This window comes from Artemia sp. Qi Xiang Cuo, chromosome 12, assembly GCF_049724085.1.
Source record: "Artemia sp. Qi Xiang Cuo chromosome 12, ASM4972408v1, whole genome shotgun sequence".
NCBI classification, from domain to species: Eukaryota; Metazoa; Arthropoda; class Branchiopoda; order Anostraca; family Artemiidae; genus Artemia; species Artemia sp. Qi Xiang Cuo.
The window spans coordinates 30,616,003-30,643,218 of NC_142805.1; the positions used below are offsets into that span (position 1 = coordinate 30,616,003).

Genomic DNA, 27,216 nt, shown 5'->3' on the forward strand with positions numbered 1-27,216 from the left:
AGAAGATATCGAAATTTCCATTCAAATGGACTCTCTCTCAACATCCACTGACATGGGCGTAGGGAGGGGGGTGGCAGGGGGCAGCTGCCCCCCTAGACCTTCAAATTTACATTAGATATGGCTGAAAAAGCAGATGGTTGGCAAAGCAGTTAATAAAAGGCCCTCCATCACACTATCGACTGCCCCCCCCCCCTAGATAATATGCTGCCTACGCACATGTCCACTGATTCAATACAATCACCCATGAGAAAAAAAAGAGACACATTAGTGCTACATGTACAAAAATATGATGTGGGGAGCTTCAAATGTCCAGTTTAGGGTTTTCAACAGCAGCAGTTCAAAGGATTTCGTTTATATTACAATGTAACTTCTTTTTCGAGGGATTCCATGCATTTTTCTTGTAAATTTCCAAAACCTGTTCAATTATTAAAAATTACTACTGTATTAAATCTGGATTAGTTATTATTTCTGAATAAGTGCTCATTGAAAATTGTCAACAAAGTAAGAACCTAAAATACTTTTTATAAGCTATGTAAAAGGAGCTAATATTGTAGTCAGGATTTTTAGTACCACAAAATTATTTTTGATTTTATGTTATATACTGTCTTGAGACGAAAATGACAACAAATAATTAATTATTCTTAATGATACCTTAGTTCTGAAACACACCCTTTGTCCACATAGAAGTGTATTTAATTAAATAGTCTACCGGCTCCCTGATACACTTTGGAAAAAAGGGACATAACTTCAAAGATTTGGGTTCAATCCTTTGGTCCTTGATGGAAACAAAATTAATTCAGGAATGAAATAGTTTGCATTGTTAATAAAGTACCAATGGGGCATAAAAAACACAGAATCCATTGTCTCAACGAGAGGCAATTAGTATGGAGGCAGTTGACATAGTTTAACAATTAGACATAGTAATATCTTTTGACATACTAATTAGACCCCGGCGCCGCGCCGCCGCCGACAGAGGCGACGGCGTTCGGTCGACTTTAAACTAATTTTGCGGCAATTCTTTATTGCGTCAACCGCAAAGTCGGAGCTTTTCCTTCTCGTGTGGTTTAGTATTTGGATTTTCCTGATTAGAAATCAAGCAGGGCTTGTATTATCCCAGAATTTTCGGGTATTTCCCCGAAAATCTGCGTCACCCCGAAAAAAAAATTTGGTTCCCCGAAAATCACGCAATCACGGTGCCACCCCTAGCGATTTATCACCAGTGACTTTCCCTGCCAAAAATTAATTTTAATACCATAATTCTTCACTACTCTCTTGTTCATTAATTTTCGTCTCTTTTGTTACTTTGCATAAAAACCAGACAGATGCAATTTGCAATTGCAAATATTGCAATATACACAGCTCTTCATATGTTGACAAAAAAAAGTATCGTCTTTATGAAATGAGTTTAAATAATTTCGAATGCAGTTTCCCAATCGCTATTTCTAACATCGTTCATAGTCAAGAATTTTATTTTCAAGTTGAATAGAATTATAGAACGAATTCACTACTATACAGCTTCAGCCTTCAGTTGGATTTTGAAATTGACAGCCGACAGATTGTTTCTACAGCTGAATTTTAAGTTTGCAGATTTTTTTTTTTTTTTTGCTGTTTTTAGATAAGATTTTCTTAATGTTTAATACTCAATTGTTGAAGGCCTGAATGTTTAATACTCAATTGTTCGGATGCTACTCCAAAAATATAACTCATAAATAAATTGTAAATTATTGCCTATAGGGGGGGGGGGATAGGGGGCAATCATTTTTAAATGATAATACCTTATTTTTTTATTGAAAGCAGGGATGCCAAAATGATAATTATTTTTTTCATTTAAAGTGGAGACAGAAGAAAATGATATCAAAGTCCCTGGGAAACCATTGAAATATTCTGATAGACGCCGGGCCCCCCATTAAGACTTGTTCATTGCCTTGGGTAATTTGTGGTTTCTCATGGCCTACTGGCCTAATTTTGCTTTTGTGTTCACTCCCTTTTAGTTAGATTCTCTGGGTTTTACTTAATGCCATTGCGAATCTCGGGATTAGTTTTCCAAGAGTTTGAGGTATATGTGAATAATTTCGACATTTTGTTCTTGTCTTTATACCCCTTTACTCATACCCTCAATTTTTTTCAAGGAACACTAAGCTGTTTAACATTATTTTGCGTGCTTGTTTGAACCATATAGTGAGCTAGCTAATTATTAAGTAACTTATTTTTCTAATGAAAGCTGAGACGGTATCCTATCAAGGTGGTATCCAGAGGTGGGGGGTATTACATTTAAATGATAATATCTCGAAATTTTTTTTATTGGAAGCAGGGATCCCAAAAAGTTATTTTTTTTTAACTTAAAGCAGAGACGGCATTTTATCAAGGTGGTATCCAGAGGGGGGGGGGGGGGTAGTGAGCCCTAATATTTAAATGATAATGCCGGGATTTTTTTTGAAAACAGAGGTGCCAATAAGTTATTTTTTTTTTTTTATTTAAAGCAGAGACAGTGTCCTATCAAGATAGTATCCATAGGGGGGGGGGCATGGGGAGTTATTATACTTATGTGATAGTACCTTGATTTTTTTTTTATTGAAAGCAGGGATGCCAAAAAGTTGACAAAAATTAACAAGATTTTCGTGAGTTATACTTGATACAGCACTTGCATGGTTTTATCGTCCAAAGGGAAAGGGGCATATGCGTCCAACCTGTTTTTTTTCTTATCGATGAAACGGGTTTAATTTGAAAACACTTATTCATAAGTACCAGGCAGATTCACACTAAAACGAATTGGTGTGACGAAAGCGATATCGACATCCCCACCTAACGTTGCACTCGAATGACAATGGCGCCCTTGGTCCAGTGCCCAAGTTACATTAAAAGGCCAGGTCATAATTAAAACTTTCAATTCGGGAGGTTCAAGGAGGAGTCTTTGACAGTCTTATGACCTCAGGGTATTAGATGTTGCAACGTTCTCACGTATCTACAGTGGTTTAAAAAATTCGATCACCCAACAAATCATTACCAAAAATATGCACAAATACAACAAATGAAACATTTGGAATGTTATAACAGTTTTTTCTAAGCTTTTAAAAAAGCTATACCAGGTTAAAGAGACCTAATTACTCCTGGAAGTTGTTTCAAAAAGAAACTCTTTAAGGATTTGCGAGGACATAACCATAACAGAAGTTTTGAGCGAGTGTGGGGATCAGAGAGAAGTCTGTGTGTATTTTGACCACATGTGACTTATTGTTGTGACTTTCTTAAATTTGGTAAATTTTGTGAGCATTTGGAAATCAAAGATTAAACTCAATAACTGATACTAAGTATCCTAACATTTTGCTTGGATTAAAAGTGACAAACTAGGATGAAAATCTCAACATCTTCCTGGAGCTACGTCAGTCTGCATATTATTTCATTTAACTACATTTAAAACGGATGAGCTTTTCATTTTTTTACCAAAAAATAGCTGGCATTCAATTTTTCTTCATACCAAATAAACCATTAAGTGTTTTTTGTTTTATTGTAATTGAACAGTTCTCATGTGAAGTGTTCATCATGTATTTTTCAATTTGATAAATTTACTACTTTTAAATACAGTTTACAATTTGACTGATATTAGGTATTTATCAGTTTATAATTTGGAATGAATCCTCAAAAGGAAAAAAACGAATAATATCCAAAAGAGCAGCCAAAAGCAATAAAAAAGTAGCAGTTCAGCCTTAGCCTACATGACATATATTCTTTAAAGAAGCGAAAAAACTTTAAAATGCATTTTTTTTTTAATTGTAATTAAAAACCAGTTTTTAATACAAGAAGTCTTTTTAAGAATCCAAAAGAGCAAAAAAAAACAATCAATATCAAAGTCGCCCATTTCAACTGTTTTAAGGGTGACAAAACAGATATAGGCAAAGGGCATTATGAAAAAATTAAGCGTCTAAGTTCAAAGTTATATTCAAAGTTTGTACCCAGATAACTGAAGAATTTTGTGCTATGGTATTTGAAGTTGTACATGCAGTAATGCTCGATGAAAAAACTACTAATTTTGATAATTATTTATGTTAAGAATACATAACTAATAGATACTTCAACTACTTGTATTATGCAAGGGTTCTGAAACGCCACAGCTATTTTGTTTCTACTACATTTCTACTTCTCTTGATGAATAACAAAGAAGACTAGTTTCCAGCCAGCAACTTGTGAATTTTTGAACTACATGAATAGGCTCGAATCTGTTGTAAATTTAAGCTGGGATTTGAGAAAGACTCATGAAAACATTAATGTTTGCGGTCAACATTGATCACCCCGGCGGCGCGCCGCCGACATCTTACCGGCCACGCGGTGTGCTGTTTTTGGCCCCGCCGCCGCCGGTCTTCCCTCATTGGCGCGGCGCCGGGGTCTAATACTTATGCAATAGTGTACACTGGGCATACTGATGCACTTTTGACATATTAATGCAATCAAAGTGAGGGCAGTTGACATACTTTGACTAAAAATGGTTCATAATGTACAACTTAGGAAAGTTTTATATGTTTTAATTGCTTTTTGGCAAATTTTTACATCAGTATAATACTTACAGTTTCTGAGTGTTTATTTGTAAATCTGGATTGGAATGGCAGTGATAACCAACACTAATTCCATGAAAGTCAAATAAGAAATTCAGGAGTCCAGAAAAGTGAACAGAGAACAATTTTGTGAATTGACACAGACATTGATTCAGTAAATTTTGCTGATATTGAGCTTAATCATTCGATGTTATGCTGTAGATAGATGCCCACAACTATTTTGCAGCACTTCTTTAAGTGGCATTCTTCATTGATGCTGATAGAAATAATACATACAATCTCAACACTTGACAGGTTTAAGCTTCGCACTTTTAAATTATATTTGCCATATTTGCATAGAAAAAAATATATAGATATATAATATTCCACTGAATAGGGAAATGCAAAAAATTATTCCAATTATCCACCATGAAGGGTTGATATAAACGTAATACAATCTCCACTTTTAACTACATAATCCAAATGACCAACCAATTCCCAGTCTGAGTCATTGACCAGGACTAGTATCCCAGGTCGGACAGATCCATCTTGCACAAAAAGTTCTGGCCTTTCTTCCAAAAGATTGTCTTTTAGCCACAAGATTAGATCTTTCACGGTTTTAGGCTCACCAAATGTAACATCCTTAGACTTTTGTTTGCCAAAAAGTAACTCGAGACCTCCACTAAATTCGACTTTGACTGTAATTGCAGAGCCTTTATCCATTACCTGAAAAAAAATAACATTTATTCTTTCTAAATATTCAAAAATTCTTTATTCTTTCCAAATAAATACTTAAATAGTAGTCAGTTTTAGCTTCCAAATTAAAAAGAAAATGAATGCGTTAAATTGAGCTATTCAACAAAACAAACCATATTTAATAAAATAATACAAAAAACAATACAATAACAAAAAACGCATTTCCTCAGCTTCTGGCTTATCATGCAACAACAAATTAAAACTGTCTTAACCTCTTAAGACACCAGCATGGTATTTTGCTGGATTTTGAGTGATGGATATTTTATATGCTTGTTTCAGGAGATTTCTTAGGACTGGTGAACCTCACCTTGCTATGTTAGTTTGTTATAGATTGCTTTCCCATTGTAGAAAATTTTTGACAAGGGAGAAACAACAATGAGCTGGAGGTGGCTGATATCAAGCCATGTCCTTGATTCAGGCTTGGTTCCTTTAAAATGTCCACTGGTAATTATATGTTGCCTTGTGGACACTGAATTACCATTAAACAAAAATTACAGGCAACAATTAGTGGGAATGTATTTATGGGGCAGAACATCCAAAAACTATATATTTTTTAGTTAATTGGACAAAATGGTTACAAGTAAAACAGAGGATAAAAGGAAGAAAGGAGGCTAACACAAGATAAATATTTACAGAGGAACAGGAAAAAGGACTAGAAACTTACTTGAAAACAATAGTCAATATGCACCTCGGCTGTACCCCCCCCCCCCTCTAGAAGCAAGTAAACTTACATACAACTATTCCATTGCTAACAGTATAAAAGTACGGTACCAGATAACTGGAAGTGGAAAGATAATGGAGACAGTGGAAGAATTACAGGCAAAGATTGGTACCAAGGTCTTATGGCTTACCATAAAACTCTATTAGTAAGAACACCAGAAGGTGGAAGCTTTGGAAAGATGACTGCTTTCAACTGTCACACTGTGAAAGCTTTCTTTGACAACCTGGAGCAAGACCTAAATAAACATATGTCAAGATCACAAGATATCTGGAATGTACCCAAATTGAGTGTAACAAACATTCACAAACCTGGCAATATCATGACACAGCAAGGCCAGAAGCAAGTAGGGATAGTCACGTTAACAGGAAGAGGCCAGTCCACTAATGATTTGTGCTGGTGTTAATGCAATTGGGAACAGAGTCCCTCTTTTACTTATTTCCCCAAGAAGTCACTATCTAGAAATTTTACTCAAGGGAGCTTTACCAGCAACCATCATTACCAGCTCAGAAAATACTTGTTGCTGACTGACTACCTCCCTTTCCAGCATGTTTCTGGAAAACCAAAAAGCCTGTTTCTTGTAACAACAGTTGCAAATGGAGTGACGATTCTGAGCCTAGTGACATAGATGAGCCTGTATACAACAAATCTTTAGACTCCAGTATGGACATTAAAGACAAGACCCCTACCAGCAGCTTCCAATTTGCCAAAGCCAATATCATTCATATATCAATCCTTGATCAGCTGAATCCCAAAATAAATTTCACCTGACTAGTCAAAGACTCACCAGCTATTGTGGTTCCAAGATAACAGTTGCTGGAGCTCCCAATCTACCATGTAGCCACAAGTTGAGCAAAGCTATGACCCACAAATTCTATATTGTTGACTCATCATCCAATCTCATCATCAACTACAGGTCAAGCATTGATTTGGAACTGATAAAGCTGATCCTCAATGTTGACTCAAGCAAATCCAACACCTGTACAGAAGATCAGTACAAAAAAGTCTTTGATGGTATTAGTTGTCTGGAGGGGGGATTAAGCATGCATATTAAGAATGGTTTGGTACCAACTGCATATCCTGCCCAAAGAGTTCCTGAATCACTGAAGAGTAAACTGCTGCACAAGCTGAAACATATGGACAGGGACAGTATAATCAAAAAGGTTACTAAATCCATGATTGGGTCAATTCAATGGTAACAGTAGAGAAAAAAGATAGAATTGGTTGATCATGCATAGACCCAGTAGACTTAAGCAAATGCATAAAGCAGTACCTATATGAATCCCCTATCAGTACCCTCAAAAGTTTGGCATACAAATAAATAGAGGGCATACAAATAAAGGAGTGTGAGTAAAAAATATTTTACTCAACTTAATAGTCGCCGATTAAGCCTACCTAAAAATATGCAAAATTCTTGGTACTTTATTTAAAAATGCCACTTTATTAAATTTCAGGTACTTTATTAAAAATACCACCCCACAAAAATACCAGTGGCGTGATTCAGGTCTCAGATTGACTTGTTGTAATTCCAAGCAGTTCTATAGGGATGCCAATAGGTAATTTACTAGTGTATCCACATTGGGGCAGTTGAAAATAGGAATTTCCCAAAATCTAAAGCCCATTCCACTGACAAAAGTTATTATAAAATCATAAGCTAGCCTATATTATATAAATCCACTGTTCAATCACTAATCCAGATCATGAGAATACTGTTGCAAGAACAATCAGGATCATAAGTTCATAATCTATATTGCAAATTCAACAGCTACAAAAAAAAATATTAAAAGGTTGTGGATTATACTGGGTTATTACCTTAATTTGCACTTTGGAGCAAATTAAGATCCATCATGATGTGTTATATGCTCCATACTTGATGATGTGAATGATTAAACACCAAATGCATCCCCTTGGTACTTCCAGAGAACACCATTCCACTCAACATCCAATGACTTCCTGAACACTCCATTATGGGGTGCTGAGACTGTTTTATTTGACAGACTATTCCAGTGGTTTACTACATGGCAGGAGAAAAACTGTTGTTGGTGTCAAGTTTTGACAGATGGTTTGAATGGCTTCTTTGAATGTCCCCTACTGTCAGTGCCAATATTTTGGGATATTGGCAAATGAATTGGGGGGATTTCTTGTGAAATAAGCTTATGGGTCATAATCATATCAGCTCTTTGTTGTTGGTAGACAGTGTAGATAATCCAAGCTCCTTTAAACATTCATCATAAGGCTTGTCTCTCATCTTAGATACTGCCTTTGTGGCTCTCCTTTGCACTCCTTTCAGAAGCTGTACATCCCCCTGTATCCTGGTGATGCTATGCAATTTCCAAAATCAAGTACTGGTCTGACAAGGGCCTTGTACAACCTCACAAAAACATAGAGAGACCAACTTGATATAGTTTTCTTCAAGAGTGCTAGGACAAAGTTTGCATGAGTCGCAGTCCTCTTGCAATGCGAATGGAATTTACACTTGTTGCCAACAATGATTCCAAGATCCCTTTCTTCATCCACACTTTGCTGCTCTTGAATTTTAAAGCTGGATTGACCATAGTATACTTGAAGCCTGGGTTTGACTTGCCAAAATGAATAACACCACATTTGTCAATATTGAAGCTCATGTGCCATGTTGTTGCCCATTTTTGAATATGGTCAAAATCTAATTGTAGTGACTCATGATTGACTACAGAAAACAACTTTGAGCTGTCAGCATAGAGAGTTAGATGATTTTTATTTAATTGAAAAATATCATTTATATAGATATTGAATAAGGTAGGTCCTGAGACACTACCCTGCAGGACACCACTGGTGACTCCACAATTCTCAGAAAGCATTGATTCTCCTTCATTAGTAAAAACCCTCACTCTCTATGTTCTATCTGTAAGAAAAGCTGAGATCCAGCCCACAAGGTCTCCACTAATTCCACATGCGATAAGTTTTTTTGTTCCAAGTGTGGATGTGGAACCTTGTCAAATGCTTTTGCAAGGTCAAACAGCAAGACATCCACAGGTAAGCCCTGATCAATCAGGCCTGTTATAACATCATATGTCTCCAGCAAATTTGTTTCTACAGACTTTCTTGGTTGAAAACCATGTTGGCTGGGCAGTAGTATCCCATTAAGTTTGAGATGCTTCATGACAGAGTCATTTACCACTCTTTGCAGGATTTTAGTGACAGCAGAGGTTATGCTTGTGGGATGGTAGTTTTCTGCACTGGTAAAATTTCTATTTTTTGAACAAAGGGGTGACAAATGCTGTTTTCTAATCTGTTGGCACTTCCTTGGTACATAAGGAGACCTTGAATAGTTGGGAGAGTGGTAATATCATCAGCAACTTCTTTTAGAAGTCATGGAGGTAAACCATCTGGCCCAACTGATTTGTTGACGTCTAGCAATTTAAGTTGTTTGGGGATATTTAAACTATCAATCTCAATTGGCTCCCTTGGATGGTGGATTTGTGTAGGGTCAACATTGGGCAGGTCTGTATCTGATGTGCTAAAACAGACATAAACTGGCAGTTCAGTTCATCTGCAATTTCTTTGACATCTGTTTGTTCAGCTCCTGAAGCAGTTAGTTTAGATACTAATTGCTTACCAGGACTTTTACATGACACATATTGCCAAACTTTCTTTGGGTTATGCTTGCATTCTCTAGCTAATGTTGTTTCATGGTTCAGATGAAGTTTCCTGGCTAGATTTCTCAACTTATCTCTTGCTCTTTTGAATTTCTTGTACTGATCTGAACTATCTGTTGCTTTGTATTTTTCCAAGATCCTTTTTTTTATTGAGCTGCTTTCTCAATTTCCTTGGTCATGTATGGAAGAGTCTTTGACTTTTTCCTGTAAGATACAGAAGAGTTGCTATCTTGGATTCTAAATACAGTTAATTTGAAATTTTTCCATTGCTCCTCTAATGATCCCTGTAAAATCTCACTCTAGTTCACCATTTTTAGTTCCCTCCTGATGGAATTGTAATCTATGAAGACCCTTTTAATAAATCTATTAGTCATAGTCTTTAGATGGAGCTGTGTTTCTATAGCTATATGATCAATCTTACTACTGGGGGTATGTACTCAATGTGTTCCAAAAGATCTTGGTTATTAATGAAAATAAGATCTAATGGGGTTGGGTTCTGGAAGATTCTATATCTTGTTGGTTTATCAACAGTTTGATATGGGGTGAGATCGTGTATACAATCAAGAAATGGTTGTTGTGTTGCACCATCTTCATGATAACCAAATCCCTTTTTCCATGATATTTGTGGGAAATTAAAGTCCCCGGCTATTAGCAAATTACCTTTATGTGATATACTAATTGTTTGAAAATGATCTTCTATGGCTTGTTCTGTAACAATTTTGGATGGAGTTGAAGGACTTCTATAAATACAAGCTATTCTTGTCATACCAGGGTTAAGTGGAACCTTTAGATCAAAGCCAACTCAACATGATCATTAATAGGGAATAAATTTTGCTGGTGTGCAGTCTGTTATCCAACAATTCAGCAAATCAAGAAACAAAAAAAAGATGGGAGATATATATTTTAGGCCACATATTCCCATATTAGGGAGGGGGGCTGGTAAGTTAAAAGTCTTTTAGAAGTGATATAAGTAAGCATTTTATGTTTTTAAAATTGTTATCAGAACATTATTGTCACTCCTTTTCAGTGGGCCTAACTGTAGATTAATACCCCTACTCTAATAATATACAGTGGATTTGTCGGTACCATATTTGTCTATTCTTTTTTCAAATGACTGATCCATTGCAAACTGGTTATGCTGTGCAGAACATTGAATAATGATAATTGGATGTTAGAATATTGGATAAGAAATACTATTTTAAATGAGTTAAAAATGTGAATTTTGATAGTTTAGACAGAAACAAGATAATCTTATTAGGCTAATATAAAATGTGCTGCATATTATAAAGCAATAATTTAATTGTTTTAGTTTGATTGTCTAAATATCCTCAGGCTACATGGGACTGTCAGTGGGGAGGGAATGAATTGTCACAAACCTAACTTCAACTATGAAAAGGATCATAAAACTAGTAGTAATCTAGAAATGCCTCATGGTCATAGTTTATAATTAACCTACTCCTCCCCAGATGGAAACACTATCAAATTCTGAAAGCAACTTTAAACAATTCTAAAATACTTCCCTGATATGCTAATATATAGCCTATTTTCTGTAGGCCTTTGTGATTCTTTTCTTCAGATAGGACTAGGTCTAGTCAAGAAACATCATCCTGAAATGGAAAAATTTTTTGCAGTTCATATTATTGACTTACAAATAAAGTTAACATACAACTCAATGCCTTTTTTATGCTCTTTCTAAATATAATAATCATTTTTGTTGCAAAGGAATTTTACCCCAATCCCTATATATACCAAATTCCGGGTATATATTTGTAGGCTACATTAGGGGGGGGGGGGTAAAATTCGGGATACTACCAGATGGCTTATTTGACAGAGTATATATATATATATATATATATATATATATATATATATATATATATATATATATATATATATATATATATATATATATATATATATATATATATATATATATATATATATATATATATATATATATATATATATATATATATATATATATATATATATATATGTATATATATGTATATATATATATATATATATATATATATATATATATATATATATATATATATATATATATATATATATATACAAATCTTTAAATTAGCCCACTGGCCAACCAGTATTTTAAGCCTAGGAGTCCAGCTGGACAAAAGGAAACATATAAAGAAAACAACTCTTACTCCATATTATGTAGAATAATCCTAGTTAACACATTTTGTAGAGGGAGAGCCTTTATCTTCACTTCTTTGCTTGTTTTTGCAGTTTTTCTAAAAAATTCATAAATTTTTTTAGAGCCTATATATTCACAGAATATATACCCCTACCCCCCTAATGTGTAAATATATAGCCTACCTAGAATTGCATCCTCAATCTAAACATAACATTCAATTGCACAACAAATGAAATTTACTCCCATATTAGCTATGTGGTGGATGTCTGTTTAAATATTTACCAAATCATATTATTGAGTTATGACTAAAGTGAATATACCATTCAATGCATTTTGTTATGCTGATTATGAATTTAATAATCATTTCTATCAGAAATGAATTTTGGCCCCCCCCCCTATATATGCCAATTCTGGGTTTATATTTCTACATTTGGGGGGGGGGCGGGGGCAAATTTTGTTTGTATTTTAAATGGGAGGTAAGTTTAAACTTTACCCCCCCCCCCCTTAATGTAGAAATATATACCCTGAATTGGCATACATAGGGGGGGGGGGGGGCGAAAATTCATTTCCAATAGAAATGATTATTATATTTGTAATCAGCATAAAAAAGGTGGTAAAAATTTAGAATTGTGGCCCCTGAAAAGGAGACATGTTAAGAAAACAATTCTTACTTTAAAATATGTATAATGATACTAGTTAACATATTATCCAAGGGGAGAACCTTTATCATCAAGTCTTTCCTCTAAAAATCCTTCTTTTTCCAGCTTAAAAGAAAAAGTTTCCAAAAACCACCACGCTGAGATTCAATGCTTAAGTCTTTTGAAATTGCTGCTATAAATTGCCTTTTTGAGCTGCCAAATAAGTTGTTTTATAGATAGCGTTCATGCCGGTCTTTGTAATTTTGTATTTTTTTTTAATAAACAGTGGCAAAAATACAAAATATTAATAGCATTGGTGAAAATCAAAATATTGCTGTAAATATACATATATATACAGAGTATATACCCCCACCCCTCTAACATGATGTAAACATGTAAATAGTTATATGTAACATGTAAACATGCAAATAGTTGTTTAATTTTTATTTTTCCCACACCATTTTCTATCATTAAAAAAAAAATTATTATACCCCCACCCCCCAAATGTGCAAATATACAACAAAAATTTCACTCTGATTCTCAAAATAACCTTTATTCACATAACAAATAAATTTTGCCCCCACCCCCCTGATGTGCAAATATATACCCTAATTTGGATATATCTAGGGGTTGGGGTACAGTTCATTTGTTTATATTTAGGTTCAGAATGTAATTTTTTTTTATATATTTGCACATTAGGGGGGTGAGGGTATATCCCCTGTATGTATATGTATAGCAATATTTGGATTTTCACCACTGCTATTAATATTTTGTATTTGTGTCACTGCTCATTAAAAAAAAGTATTAAAAAGACCAGCATGAACACTATCTATAAAATAACTTATTTAGCAGCAATTTCAAAAGCATTAAGCATTGAATCTCAGCATGGTGGTTTTTGGAAACTTTTTCTTTTAAGCTGGAAAAAGAAGGATTTTTAGAAGAAAGACTTGATGATAAAGGTCACAGTTTATAGAATTAGCAGTATGATCATACCCTATCTCACCCATTATAAAACCCAGACCAAGGTGCAAATGCTCCAGAGAACGTTTTTGCAGATATAAACATAAGCAGCATTAGATCTTTTCACAGGTAGACAAGTCAGATTTCTCTTGGACACAAAACAAGTGGAAACCCACTATTACAAATAATGCACTTTGTAACCATTTCTCATTGATTGATGGAAACAGGCTAACCCGCTAATGTAGAAATAAATGGGAGGAGCTTTTTGTTTGTACCAAGAATGAAGACCAGAAATGATCTGCAATAAACTTACTGGATAATTCTATGAACTGTGATAAAGGTTCTCCCCTTTGATAATATGCTAACTAGGATCATTATACATATTTTAAAGTAAGAATTGTTTTCTTAACATGTCTCCTTATCAGGGGCCACAATTCTAAATTTTTACCAAAATGGCATTGAATGGTATATTCACTTTAGTTGTTACTCAATAATATGATTTGGTAAATATTTACTGATGTTTGTAAAATTTAAACTTACCTATCCTTTGCATCAGAAATAAAATTTACCCCCACCCCCAAATGTGCAAATAAATACCCTGAATTGGTATATATAGGGGTGGGGGTGAAATTCATTTGCAACAAAAATGATTATTATATTTGGCAATAGCATAAAAAAGGCAAAAAGGGGTATTTCACTTTATTTTTAAGTCAATAGGCCTAATATGAACTGCACAAATTTACCAACAAATGCACAGAGAGTAGCCTTTACAATTTGGGTTATATATCTGGACATGGACACCAGGAGGTAAAAATTAGAGGGAATTGGGTAAAGTTCTATGAAATCATATTATTGAGTTAGGACAAAAGTGAATACACCATTTGATGCATTTTTTTATGCTGATTACAAATATAATAAGCATTTATATCAGAAATGAATTTCAGCCCCCCCCCCTATATAGGCTATACCTAACCTAACCCAACCCTGAATTGGCCTATATAGGGGGGGGGGAGCTGAAATTCCTTTCCAATAGAAATGCTTAGGCCTATTATATTTGTAATCAGCATAAAAAAAGGCATTGAATGGGTGTATTCACTTTTGTCCTAACTCAATAATATGATTTTGTAGAACTTTACCAGGAATTGTCTTTAGGAATGATATTAGAAGGCTAAGTAGCCAATGTAAGAATTTTTATAGGCTAAGTTGTTTTCAGGATCTTATAGCCTAGCCTTTCCTTCCAAGAAGGGGTGGTCTACTTTTTGACAGCTGCAACTCTAAGCATTGACCCAACTGGGCTAGATTGTTTCACAGGTTGAAATAGGCATGCTACAATTCAGTCTTATAAACTTCTTTTTGCCAGTGATAGGCTGATTCTCAATCTGTTTTGTCAATGGAAAAAACCTCATACACTAATTTGTATCTTCGTAAATGGAATCAAGAGGACATAAATTAAATTTCCTACATACCTTAAAATCTATTAAATTTTAACTTAAAATTTAGCAGCACACAAGAATCACCCAAGCAGAAAGAAGAGCCTTTTGAATCCAATATTCTATGGAATTAGTACTTTAGTTTGCTGTGCGCTATCTATAATGAGCGTCTTTTGGAAGGAAAGACTACTGAAATAGAACATTTTAAGCAGAGGAAAAAAAAAACATACATAAATATGACTTCCTCGAGATTATTTGGTAAGCTAATAGGCCATTTTCAGCTGTCAAGGTTGTTTGGGCTTCTGAGGCTTATTTGTTAGATCGTCTTATTTGTTAGATCGTCTACCCAGAGGGGTAAGCTTTTTGATATCTTAGAAAGTAGTTTTTAGATAGGCCTAAATGAAACTTTGGTAAATTCTTACCAAATCATATTATTGAGTTACGATTAAAGTGAATATACCATTCGATACCTTTTTGGTAAAATTCTGCTTTAGTTACTTTTGGCTATCTTGGAAAGGGGTTGGGTTAGGAAAATGAAACTTTCAGGGATGGATGTACATGCTAAGGTATGTCCTGGGAAGGTAAGGTAAGACACCCAGTAGTCGGCCACCTGCCTATTCTTGGACAGAATCTTTTATACTATTTTAATAACCAATTTACAATGAGCCATTTGTATGTGGGAGTTAAGGCAGAATTGTCACTTGTTAGTAAATTCAAAAATAGGAAGCGCTGTACAAGTGAAACTATTTGAATTAGTAACCTACTTGTTCAGAAATTCTTCATAAATTTTTTGGTACAAAAATTAAGTTTCTAGGTGGTATAATACAGCAATAAGAGTAGTTTAAATGTCAAAAAGTTTTCAAAGTGATTAAAGTGTCCGACTACTGGGTGTCTTACCCTAAGGTATGTCCCAGGAAGGTACTTTGAAGTACTTACCTCCACTCCTCCCCCCTCTATATAATGGTAAATTACTGCACATTACTAGTTGTTTTAACTCATATTTCATGCTATATTACTATCATAATTATAAATCACTGCTTACCTTACACAACTTCAGTTTTTGACCTTGTTCATTAAAATATATTCCAAAATCCTATTTAAATCCTAAACCATTTAATTTCCTATCCTTGCTGACTATTGTTATGGTATAATAAAACCAGGTTTGTTGTGATGTCATAACTTTGCTTATCAGAAACCCTTACCCTTGAGGGTAGCAGGCATATGCCAAACACTTCTGTGTTGATAAGACCATTTAAACTGTATTAATTAGGGAAATGATTTGGACAAGACCGACCATTAAAAATAACCAAATTGTTTTAAGATGACAAATCATGTCATAGAAAAATGTTTTTTAAATCACTCTTCCACCCAAACTCAAATTTTTTTAAAATTCTACTATAGAAGCTTTTAAATTATTTCTCAAGTACTAATATATAGAGTCCTAAAACATGAGAATTGACTTCAGAGGAGATGTTATATCACAGGAAGAGGTTTTTAAAATCCCCCTTCCCCCCAAACTCAAAATTTTCCAAAATTCTACTTAGGAAACTTTTAAAATATTTCTAAAGCACTAATAGATAGAGTGCTAAAAACATCAGAATCAACTTCAGAGGACACATTATATCATGGGAAGAAGTTATTGAAATCCCCCTTCCCCCCAAACTCAAAATTGTCCAAAATTCTACTTAAGAAGCTTTTTAAATATTTCTAAAGCACTAATAGATAGAGTGCTACAAAAACCAGAATTGACTTCAGAGGACAAATTATGTTATGGGAAGATGTTTTTGAAATCCCCCTTCCCCCCAAGCTCAAAATTTTCAAAATTCTACTTCAGAAGCTTTTTTAAATATTTCTAAAGCGCTAATACATAGAATGCTACAAACAGCAGAATCAACTGTAGAAGACAATTTTTGTCACGGGAATATGTTTTTGAAATCCCCCTTTCCCCCAAACTCAAAATTTTCCAAAATTCTACTTTAGAAGCTTTTTAAATATTTCTAAAGCACTAATAGATAGAGCACTACAAATATCAGAATTGCCTTCAGAGGACAAATTATATTATGGGAAGATGTTTTTGAAATCCCCCTTCCCCCCAAACTCAAAATTTTCCAAAATTTTGACTTTAGAAGCTTTTTACATATTTCTAAAGCACTAATAGATAGAGTGCTATAAACATTAGAATTGACTTCAGAGGACATGTTATATCACGGGAAGAGGTTTTTAAAATCCCCCGTCCCCCCCAACTCCAAAATTTCCAAAAATTTACATTAGAAGCTTTTTTAAATATTTCTAAAGCACTAATAGATAGAGCGCTACAAGTTTCAGAATCAACTTCAGAGGACACGTTATATCACGGGAAGAGGTTTTTAAAACCCCCCTTCTCCCCAAACTCAAAATTTTCTAAAATTCTACTTTAGGAGCTTTTTTAAATATTTATAAAGCACTAATAGATAGAGCGCTACAAATATAAGAATCGACTTCAGAGGACAAATTATGTTATGGAAAGATGTTTTTGAAATCCTCCTTCCCCCCAAACTCAAAATTTTCTAAAATTCTACTTTAGAAACTTTTTAAATATTTCTAAATCACTAATAGATAGAGCGCTACAAATATCAGAATCGACTTCAGAGGACAAATTATGTCATGGGAAGATGTTTTTAAAATCCCCCTTCCCCCCAAACTAAAAATTTTCCAAAATCTACTTTAGAAGCTTTTAAATATTTCTAAAACACTAATAGATAGAGCACTACAAATATCAGAATCAACTTCAGAGGAAAAATTATGTTATGGGAAGATGTTTTTGGAATCCCCCTTCCCCCCAAACTAAAAATTTTCCAAAATTCTACTTTAGAAGCTTTTTAAATATTTCTAAAGCACTAATAGATTGAGTGCTAAAAACATCAGAATCAACTTCAGAGGACACATTATATCACAGGAAGAGGTTTTTAAAATCCCCCTTCCCCCCAAACTCAAAAATTTCCAAAATTTTACTGTAGAGGCTTTTTTAAATATTTCTAAAGCACTAATAGATAGAGCGCTACAAGTTTCGGAATCGACTTCAGAGGACATGTTATATCACAGGAAGAGGTTTTTAAAATCCCCCTTCCCCCCAAACTCAAAATTTTCCAAAATTTTATTTTAAAAGCTTTTTAAATATTTCTAAAGCACTAATGGATAGAGAGCTACAAACATCAGAATTGACTTCAGAGGACATGTTTTGTTACGGGAATAGATTTTGGAAATCCCCCTTCCCTCCAAACTCAAAATTTTCTAAAATTCTATTTCGGAAGATTTTTAAATATTTCTAAAGCACTAATAGATAAAGCACTACAAATATCAGAATCGACTTCAGAGGACAATTTATGTTATGGGAAGATGTTTTTAAAATCCTCCTTCCCCCCAAACTCAAAATTTTCCAAAAATTCTACTTTAGAAGCATTTTAAATATTTATAAAGCACTAATTCAGATAGAGTGCTACAAATATTAGAATCGACTTCAGAGCACAATTTATGCGATGGGAAGATGTTTTTGAAATCCCCCTTCCCCCCAAACTCAAAATTTTCCAAAATTCTACTTTAGAAGCTTTTTAAATATTTCTAAAGCACTAATAGATAGTGCTAAAAACATCAGAATCAACTTCAGAGGACACGTTATATCACGGGAAGATGTTTTTAAAATCCTCCTTCCCCCCAAACTCAAAATTTTCCAAAATTCTACTTTAGAAGCCTTTTAAATATTTGTAAAGCGCTAAGACATAGAGCGCTACAAACATCAGAATCGACTCTAGAGGACAATTTATGTCATGGGAAGATCTTTTTGAAATCCCCCTTTCCCCGAAACTGAAAATTTTACAAAATTGTTACTTCAGAAAATTGTTTAAATACTTCTAAAGCGCTAAGACATAGAGCATTACAAACATCAGAATCAACTTTAGAAGACAATTTATGTAATGGGAAGATGTTTTTAAAATCCCCCTTCCCCCAAAAGCAAAAATTTCCAAAATTATTACTTTAGAAACTTGTTTAAATATTTCTAAATCGCTAAGACATAGAGCGTTACAAACATCAGAATCAACTTTAGAGGACAATTTATGTCATGGGAAGATTTTTTTGAAATCCCCCTTCCCCCCAAACTCAAAAATTTCCAAAATTCTGCTTTAGAAGCTTTTTTAAATATTTCTAAAGCGCTAAGACATATAATGCTACAAACATCAAAATTGACTTTGGAAGACAATTTGTGTCATGGGAAGATGTTTTTGAAATCCCCCTTCCCCCCAAACTCAAAATTTTACTTTAGAAGCTTTTTAAATATTTCTAAAGCACTTATAGATAGAGTGCTAAAAACATTAGAATCGACTTTAGAGGACACGTTATATCACCGGAAGAAGGTTTTAAAACCCCCCTTCCCCCCAAACTCAAAATTTTCCTTCATTTTGACTTTAGAAGCTTTTTACATATTTCTAAAGCGCTAATAGATAGAGCGCTACAAATATTATAATCGACTTCAGAGGACAAATTATGTTACGGGAAGATGTTTTTGAAATCCCCCTTCCCCCAAAAACTCAAAATTTTCCAAAATTATAGTTTAGAAGCTTTTTAAATATTTCTAAAGCACTAATAGATAGAGTGCTAAAAACATCAGAATCGGTTTCAGAGGACACTTTATATCAAGGGAAGAGGTTTTTAAAATCCCCCTTCCCCCCAAACTCTAAATTTTCCAAAATTCTACTTTAGAAGCTTTTTAAATATTTCTAAAGCATTAATAGATAGAGCGCTACAAATATCAGAATCGACTTCAGAGGACACGTTATATCACGGGAAGAGGTTTTTAAAAACCCCCTTCCCCCCAAACTCAAAATTTTCGAAAATTCTACTTTAGAAGCTTTTTAAATATTTCTAAAGAACTAATAGATAGAGCGCTACAAATATCATAATCGACTTCAGAGGACAAATTATGTTATGGGAAGATGTTTTTGAAATCCTCCTTCCCCCCAAACTCAAAATTTTCCAAAATTCTACTTTAGAAGCTTTTTAAATATTTCTAAAGCACTAATAGATAGAGCGCTACAATTATCAGAATCAACTTCAGAGGAAAAATTATGTTATGGGAAGATGTTTTTAAAATCCCTCCTCCACCTAAACTCAAAACTTTCCAAAATCTACTTTAGAAGCTTTTTAAATATTTCTAAAGCACTAATAGATAGAGCACTACAAGTTTCAGAATCGACCTCAGAGGACAAATTATGTTACGGGAAGATGTTTTTGGAATCCCCCTTCCCCCCAAACTCAAAATTTTCCAAAATTGTACTTTAGAAGCTTTTTAAATTCTAAAGCATTAATAGAGTGCTAAAAACATCAGAATCAACTTCAGAGGACACATTATATCACAGGAAGAGGTTTTTAAAATCCCCCTTCCCCCCAAACTCAAAAATTTCCAAAATTTTACTGTAGAGGCTTTTTTAAATATTTCTAAAGCACTAATAGATAGAGCGCTACAAGTTTCGGAATCGACTTCAGAGGACATTTTATATCACGGGAAGATGTTTTTTAAATCCCCCTTCCCCCCACCCTCAAAATTTTCCAAAATTTTAGTTTAGAAGCTTTTTAAAATATTTATAAAGCACTAATATATAGAGTGCTAAAAAAATCAGAATCGACTTCAAAGGACACGTTATATCACGGGACGAGTTTTTTAAAATCCCCCTTCCCTCCAAACTCAAAATTTTCCAAAATTCTACTTTGGAAGCTTTTTAAATATTTCTAAAGCACTAATAAATAGAGCACTACAAACATAAGAATCGACTTCAGAGGACAAATTATGTTATGGGAAGATGTTTTTGAAATCCCCCTTCCCCCCAAACTCAAAATTTTCCAAAATTTTGTTTTAGAAGCTTTTTAAATATTTCTAAAGCACTAATAGATAGAGCACTACAAATATCAGAATCGACTTCAGAGCACAAATTATGTTATGGGAAGATGTTTTTGAAATCCCCCTTCCCCTCAAACTCAAAATTTTACAAAATTCTACTTTAGAAGCTTTTTAAACATTTCTAAAGCACTAATAGATAGTGCTAAAAACATCAGAATCGACTTCAGAGGACACGTTATATCACGGGAAGATGTTATTAAAATCCACCTTCCCCCCAAACTCAAAATTTTCCAATATTCTACTTTAGAAACTTTTTAAATATTTGTAAAGCGCTAAGACATAGAGCGCTACAAACATCAGACTCGACTTTAGAGGACAATTTATGTTATGGGAAGATGTTTTTGAAATCCCCCTTCCCCCCAAACTCAAAATTTTCAAAAATTGTTAATTTATAAAATTTTTTAATTATTTCTAAAGCGCTAAGACATAGAGCGTTACAAACATCAGAATCAACTTTAGAAGACAATTTATGTCATGGGAATATGTTTTTGAAATCCCCCTTCCCCCAAACTCAAAATTTTCCAAAATTGTTACTTTAGAAAGTTGTTTAAATATTTCTAAAGCGCTATGACATAGAGCGTTACAAACATCAGAATCTACTTTAGAATACAATTTATGTCATGGGACGATGTTTTTGAAATCCCCCTCCCCCCCCAACTCAAAATTTTCCAAAATTTTGCTTCAGAAACTTTTTTAAATATTTCTAAAGCGCTAAGACATAGAATGCTACAAACATCAAAATTGACTTTGGAAGACAATTTGTGTCATGGGAAGATGTTTTTGAAATCCCCCTTCCCCCAAACTCAAAGTTTTACTTTAGAAGCTTTTTAAATATTTCTAAAGCACTTATAGATAGAGTGCTAAAAACATTAGAATCGACTTTAGAGGACACGTTATATCACCGGAAGAAGGTTTTAAAACCCCCCTTCCCCCCAAACTCAAAATTTTCCTTCATTTTGACTTTAGAAGCTTTTTACATATTTCTAAAGCACTAATAGATAGAGCGCTACAAATATTAGAATCGACTTCAGAGGACAAATTATGTTATGGGAAGATGTTTTTGAAATCCCCCTTCCCCCAAAACTCAAAATTTTCCAAAATTCTACTTTAGAAGCTTTTAAAATATTTCTAAAGCACTAATAGATAGAGTGTTAAAAACATCAGAATCGGCTTCAGAGGACACTTTATATCAAGGGAAGAGGTTTTTAAAATCCCCCTTCCCCCCAAACTCAAAATTTTCCAAAATTCTACTTTAGAAGCTTTTTAAATATTTCTAAAGTACCAATAGATAGAGCGCTACAAATATCGGAATCGACTTAAGAAGACAAATTATGTTATGGGAAGATGTTTTTGAAATCCTCCTTCCCCCCAAACTCAAAATTGTCCAAAATTCTACTTTAGAAGCTTTTAAAATATTTCTAAAGCACTAATAGATAGAGCGCTACAAATATCAGAATCGACTTCAGAGGACAAATTATGTTATTGGAAGATGTTTTTGAAATCCTCCTTCCCCCCAAACTCAAAATTTTTAAAAATTCTACTTTAGAAGCTTTTTTAAATATTTGTAAAGCGCTAAGACACAAAACGTGCAGAAACTATTTGAAAAAAAACTACGTTTTTAAAGAGTTAAACAGGCTGAGTCACAAGTTCGAACGATAAAATGGACAGGGGTTAGGAGGTACAGTTGGAGGGTCTGCCGCCCCCCAAACTCCCGCTTTTGCAGCCTTTAGATAAAAAAAACAAGTTTTTTAAACTGAAAGTAAGGAGCGACATTAAAACTTAAAACGAACAGAAATTATTCCGTATATGAAAGGGGCTGTCCACTCTTCAACGCCTCAGTTTTTATGCTAAAGTTTTTTATTGTTTAACAAAAATAGAGTTGTGAGAAAGCCAAACGTTAGCGTAAAGAGCGAGGCGTTGAGGAGGGGAAAGACCCTTTCATATACGGAATAATTTCTGTTCGTTTTAAGTTTCTAATGTCGCTCCTTACTTTCAGTTTAAAAAACTTTTTTTTTTTTAAAGGCTGCAAAAGCGGGGTTTGGGGGGCGGCAGCCCCCAACTGTACCTCCTAACCCCTGTATGTTTTAAGGTTCGAACTTGTGACTCAACCTATTTAGTCCCCGCCCTCCCCTTCCCCCTGCTATCAAATCCCCTTGCAGCTAACCTTTCCACCCTCGAAAGAAAATTTTTATATAAGTTCCATTTTCTGCATATTTTGAATCGCGGATGTAAAAAAGAAAAGCAAAATTTTTCAATATTATAGGATTAAGCTATTTGAATATGTTTTATGTGGTTACTCAACTCAAAATGTTAAGGGGTTTCCAAAAAAAATAATCAAAACGAATATAGATTATTTGGTACTTGTGCATTATAAATAACCCACCGCTATAGACTGTACAAGGAAACCAGACAAATGGGTATTTGTTAGACAAATGGATCAAAAGGCGTGATTTCTTATTGCGTTTACACTATTTAAACTGTTGTTTTTTTGGGTTTAGGGAGGGAAAAAGGTAGGCCTACCTAGGTTAGGTTACGTATTTAATATATGCTATAATTTACCCCCACCCCCTTATGTGCAAATATGTAGCCCAAATTTGTTTCTAAACTATTATATTCATCCTATTTTATTGTATTTCATTAGCAGTAACCAAACTTAACTTCTTTCGTGTATGGTGGTGGGTTATTTATAATGCACAAGTACCCATTATTCTATAGTTAAATATTTACTTCCGCCCCCTCTCTCCCCCTCCCTATTTACGCTTCAATAACGTCTCGTAGCTTCAAGAATGAAGATTGCTACACTAAACTATTTGGAAAAAACATTTGGATTGCTTTAAGAACAAATGGGGTTAGATATTGTAAATTGCCCTATTTTCCGTTACAACGATTAAAAACTGAACCACTAAATAAGACCCAAAAGTAGCAAACTAGTTGGGGTTATAAGGCTCCAATATCTGTTTTATGAAACTGTGCATTCTCGACGAGAGTAATTATTTTTTTTTGAAATATTGATCTGCTAGATATACTTCCATATGTTCTTCTCTTCTGCCGTATGTGGGTGTATTTTCTCGAACTTCAAGCCAGTGTCTTTCGATGTTTTGTGTGTGAGCATCTGTTGCAGCGTCAACAAAATTTATGCTGTGGTTGACGTGTAAATGCTAATAGCCCTGGCTAGCCAGGCAATCGTAGGCCCTCCAACAGTCACTGATAATTGTTGTCCCTGGCAGGATTCGATTTTGGATAATTCCCAACAAAGTGGCACTACGTCTATCTAGCACAGAAGCCATTAATGAATTACCAGGTCCTTGCTCTATTCCACCAAATACCCAAGCATCTATAAGAATCCAACCACGATTATATTTACACTTCCCAAATTTGGCTTCATCTATCTCAACAGTGACTCCTTCTCCTCCCAAAGGAGCGGAGTTTGAATGACATATGTACATACAAACCTCTCTGTAGAACTGGCTCCAATCCACAAAGGTTTTTTTTACAACCAATAACATTTTTGATAGTGAAATTCTCCCTTGGAGGCGGTATTTGAAGCCAAATCATCAAAAAACAGAAATTTTCTAGCAGAGAAAGATGTGAACCAGCCATCCATGTTTTGTCATAGACCGATTTTGAAAAATTACACTTTACCTGAGAATATTCGCGGTCACCTCGGATAGGTATAAGCCCATACTTTTGGCAACAAAACGAATTTCTATATTTTACGCAAATCTGGCCAGAGTTATCACAATTCCTGCTTCTCAATAACATGCTATGGTTATAATACAACTTTAAGACTGCCTCGACAGTAGAAAATTGAATCATTCGGCTTGTTTAGTCCCAGGTTGCAGAAATTTAACTTTGGCAGAAACGGTAATGCTTTCGAGTCGGCACTGATGTTTGTTCAAAAAAAAAATAAAACTTAAATGAAACATTACATTTACTTTATACAAGGATGTTCTTTTTTTTTTTTTTTTTTTTAGTTAACAACATTTCCAGATACCTTGCTATTATTGAGTAATTTTTTATAGGCCCTATTACCTATAAATAACTATTTTCTGAATTAAAACTGTCCAAATACTTTACCCCCCGGGGAAAATACCCCCCCCCCCCCATGGAAAAGAAGGCTAGAAATTTACAAAATTTTTAGTTTGGGGCGAAGGGGGATTTCAAAAACATATTCCCATAATATAATGTTGTCTCTAAAGTCGATTCTTACGTTTGTAGTGCTCTATGTCTTAGCGCTTCACAAATATTTGAAAAGCTTTTAAAGTAGAATTTTGGAAAATTTTGAGTTTGGGGGGAAGGGGAATTTCAAAAACATCTTCCCATGACATAAATTGTTCTCTAAAGTCGATTCTGATATTCGTAGCGCTCTATCTATTAGTGCTTTAGAAATATTTAAAAAGCTACTAAAGTCCCTTTAACATTCATCTATTTAAACTTGTTTACTATATAACTGACCTGCTTAGGAAACCCGTTTGTGATGTCACAACTTTGCTTATCATAGCATGCAAATGCCATGGGGTTGGAGAGTGTGTTGATAAGCCAAGCCATTTAAACTGTATTAATTAGGAAAAGGATTTGAAAAGAGATAGCCTAGACCAGTAAAAAATATCCAAATTGTTTTTAGAGGACAAATTATGTTATGATAAGATGTTTTTATTTTTATAGGTCCATGCACTCATAAAGTTTATGTTGAGTTTATTGAAACACTGTGAGCAAAATGAATGAAGTTTTAGAGGTTTTGCGAGTTCAGGGTGCTAGTATTGGTTTGAAAATTAATGTTAGGAAGACTAATTCACTAAGGCTAGGAATAAGTGAAGATGAAAAGATGACGTTGGGTAATGAAAAGATTGATCAGGTGGGCAGCTTCACTTACCTTGGTAGAATTATTAGTAAAGATGGTGGGAGCAGTGAAGATGTTGAAAATAGAATAGCCAAGGCTCAGGGTGTTTTTTCACAGTTAAAAAAGTCTGGAAGAATAGGAAGATAAGTCTGCAAACCAAGATTAGAATCTTAGAAGCTACAATGATGACAGTGGTCAAATATGGCTCTGAAGCATGGACGCTCCGAAAAGCGGATGAAGATTTGCTAGATGTTTTCCAGAGAAATTGCTTAAGGATCTTTCTGGGTACCCTGCTGATTGACCGTATTTCAAACAATAGGCTATACGAAAAATGTGGTTCAATACCGCTTTCTAGGTCTATAATGAAAGAAAGGTTGAGGTGGTTAGGGCATTTTGTGCGGATGAAGGATGACAGATTGCCGAAGATTGTTCTTTTCGGCCAACCATCTAGGGCTAAACGGAAAGCAGGTCATCCTCGTCTGGGGTGGGAGGACGTCATAAAGAAAGATTTAAAGGAAATGGGAACTTCGTGGGCGGGTGTAAAAAGGGAGGCTTTGAATAGATTGGGATGGAGGAGGAGCGTGCTTAGCTGTGTTGGCCTCAGGCGGCTTGGTGCTGCGATGAGTTGTTAGTAGTAGTAGTAGTAGTTATTGAAACACTAGCATGGACTACGTGTACTTACGGACTCTCCATAAAACGTTTAAAAGTGCAAAGATGCACCTTAGCCAGGGGGGAAGTTGTGCTTGGGGTGGATTTCTAAGGGGAGAATTTTCCTTTGGGAGAGAAATTTCAGATGAGTGAATATTCTGGGGGAAATGTTATACTGGGGGGTATTGACATAATTACTATATGAAATTCTTTTTAATTGTTTTACATTCTCTTTGCCAAATTTTTTATTTGGAGATGTTCTGGAGGCTTTTTTCTGTGCGTTTTGTTTTCTGGGAAATAATTTCTACAGAAGAGGGAATTTTTGGAGTGGCCGAGACACCGATTAGAGATTAAAGCCTTATTCCAATGAAAAAATGCTAAGGAGAGTTTTTCAGGCTGAGTCGTCCGCAAGCAATTTTACAGACAGGGGGAGATTCTCAGCGATGATGAAACTGTCTGGAGGGAATTTGACGGGAGGGGGGAGAGGAAGGATGCACTTTACGTTGGATGAAATTTCCACGGAGAGTTGTTCGTGAGGGGAAGGGGTATATTTCGTAGAGGGCGAGCCAGATATGCCAGCATTATTCAAAAAACAAACAGAAATTATGCCATATATGAAAAATTGCCCCTCCTCAATACCTTATTCTTTATGCTAAAGTTTGACTGTTTACTAAAAATGAAAAAAGGGGCTTTTTAAATAGATTAGGAAGTTTTTTTAAAAGTGCTAACAGCTTTAGCGCAAAGAGCAAGGTATTGAGGAGGGGCGACCCTTCATATCCAAAATAACTCTGCCAAAACTAATAAGCCAATTGTGTTTTAATTTTTCATGCACTGGGAGCCAAAATCAAACCAGCATTAGTTAAAAAACGTTCAGAAATTAAATAAAAACAAATTTTATTAACTGAAAGTAAGGAGCAACGTTAAATCTTACAACGAACAATAATTATTCCATATATGAAAGGGGCTGTCCCGTCTTCA

General features: G+C 34.6%; 2 protein-coding genes across 13 annotated transcripts in view; one reads left to right on the plus strand and one right to left on the minus strand.

The window, feature by feature from the left end:
- Nucleotides 1-14,945, minus strand: part of LOC148945998 (ubiquitin-related modifier 1 homolog) — a 161,734-nt gene extending 146,789 nt beyond the window's left edge. For 4 of the 9 annotated variants that reach the window (XM_089097913.1, XM_089097915.1, XM_089097914.1 and 1 more), the window contains exon 1: nt 4,557-4,945. Coding sequence is in view for 1 of the 9 variants with exons in the window: in XM_089097916.1 (XP_088954042.1) it covers nt 4,944-5,246 (303 nt within the window). In the remaining 8 variants the exon portion in view is untranslated. Of the gene's footprint in view, nt 1-4,498; nt 5,250-6,784; nt 7,276-11,151; nt 11,240-14,857 lie in introns of those variants that run through there. The other 5 variants (XR_016142520.1, XR_016142521.1, XR_016142522.1 and 2 more) reach the window with 4 other exon arrangements.
- Nucleotides 1-27,216, plus strand: part of mRpL39 (mitochondrial ribosomal protein L39) — an 85,624-nt gene that overhangs the window by 22,586 nt on the left and 35,822 nt on the right. The window contains exon 1 of one of the 4 annotated variants that reach the window (XM_089097919.1): nt 14,980-15,079. The exons of 2 other annotated variants lie outside the window; for them this stretch is intronic. In XM_089097919.1, coding sequence (XP_088954045.1) covers nt 15,058-15,079 — 22 coding nt within the window. In that variant the 5' untranslated portion in view covers nt 14,980-15,057. Of the gene's footprint in view, nt 1-14,979; nt 15,176-27,216 lie in introns of those variants that run through there. One more of the 4 variants, XM_089097920.1, reaches the window with a different exon arrangement.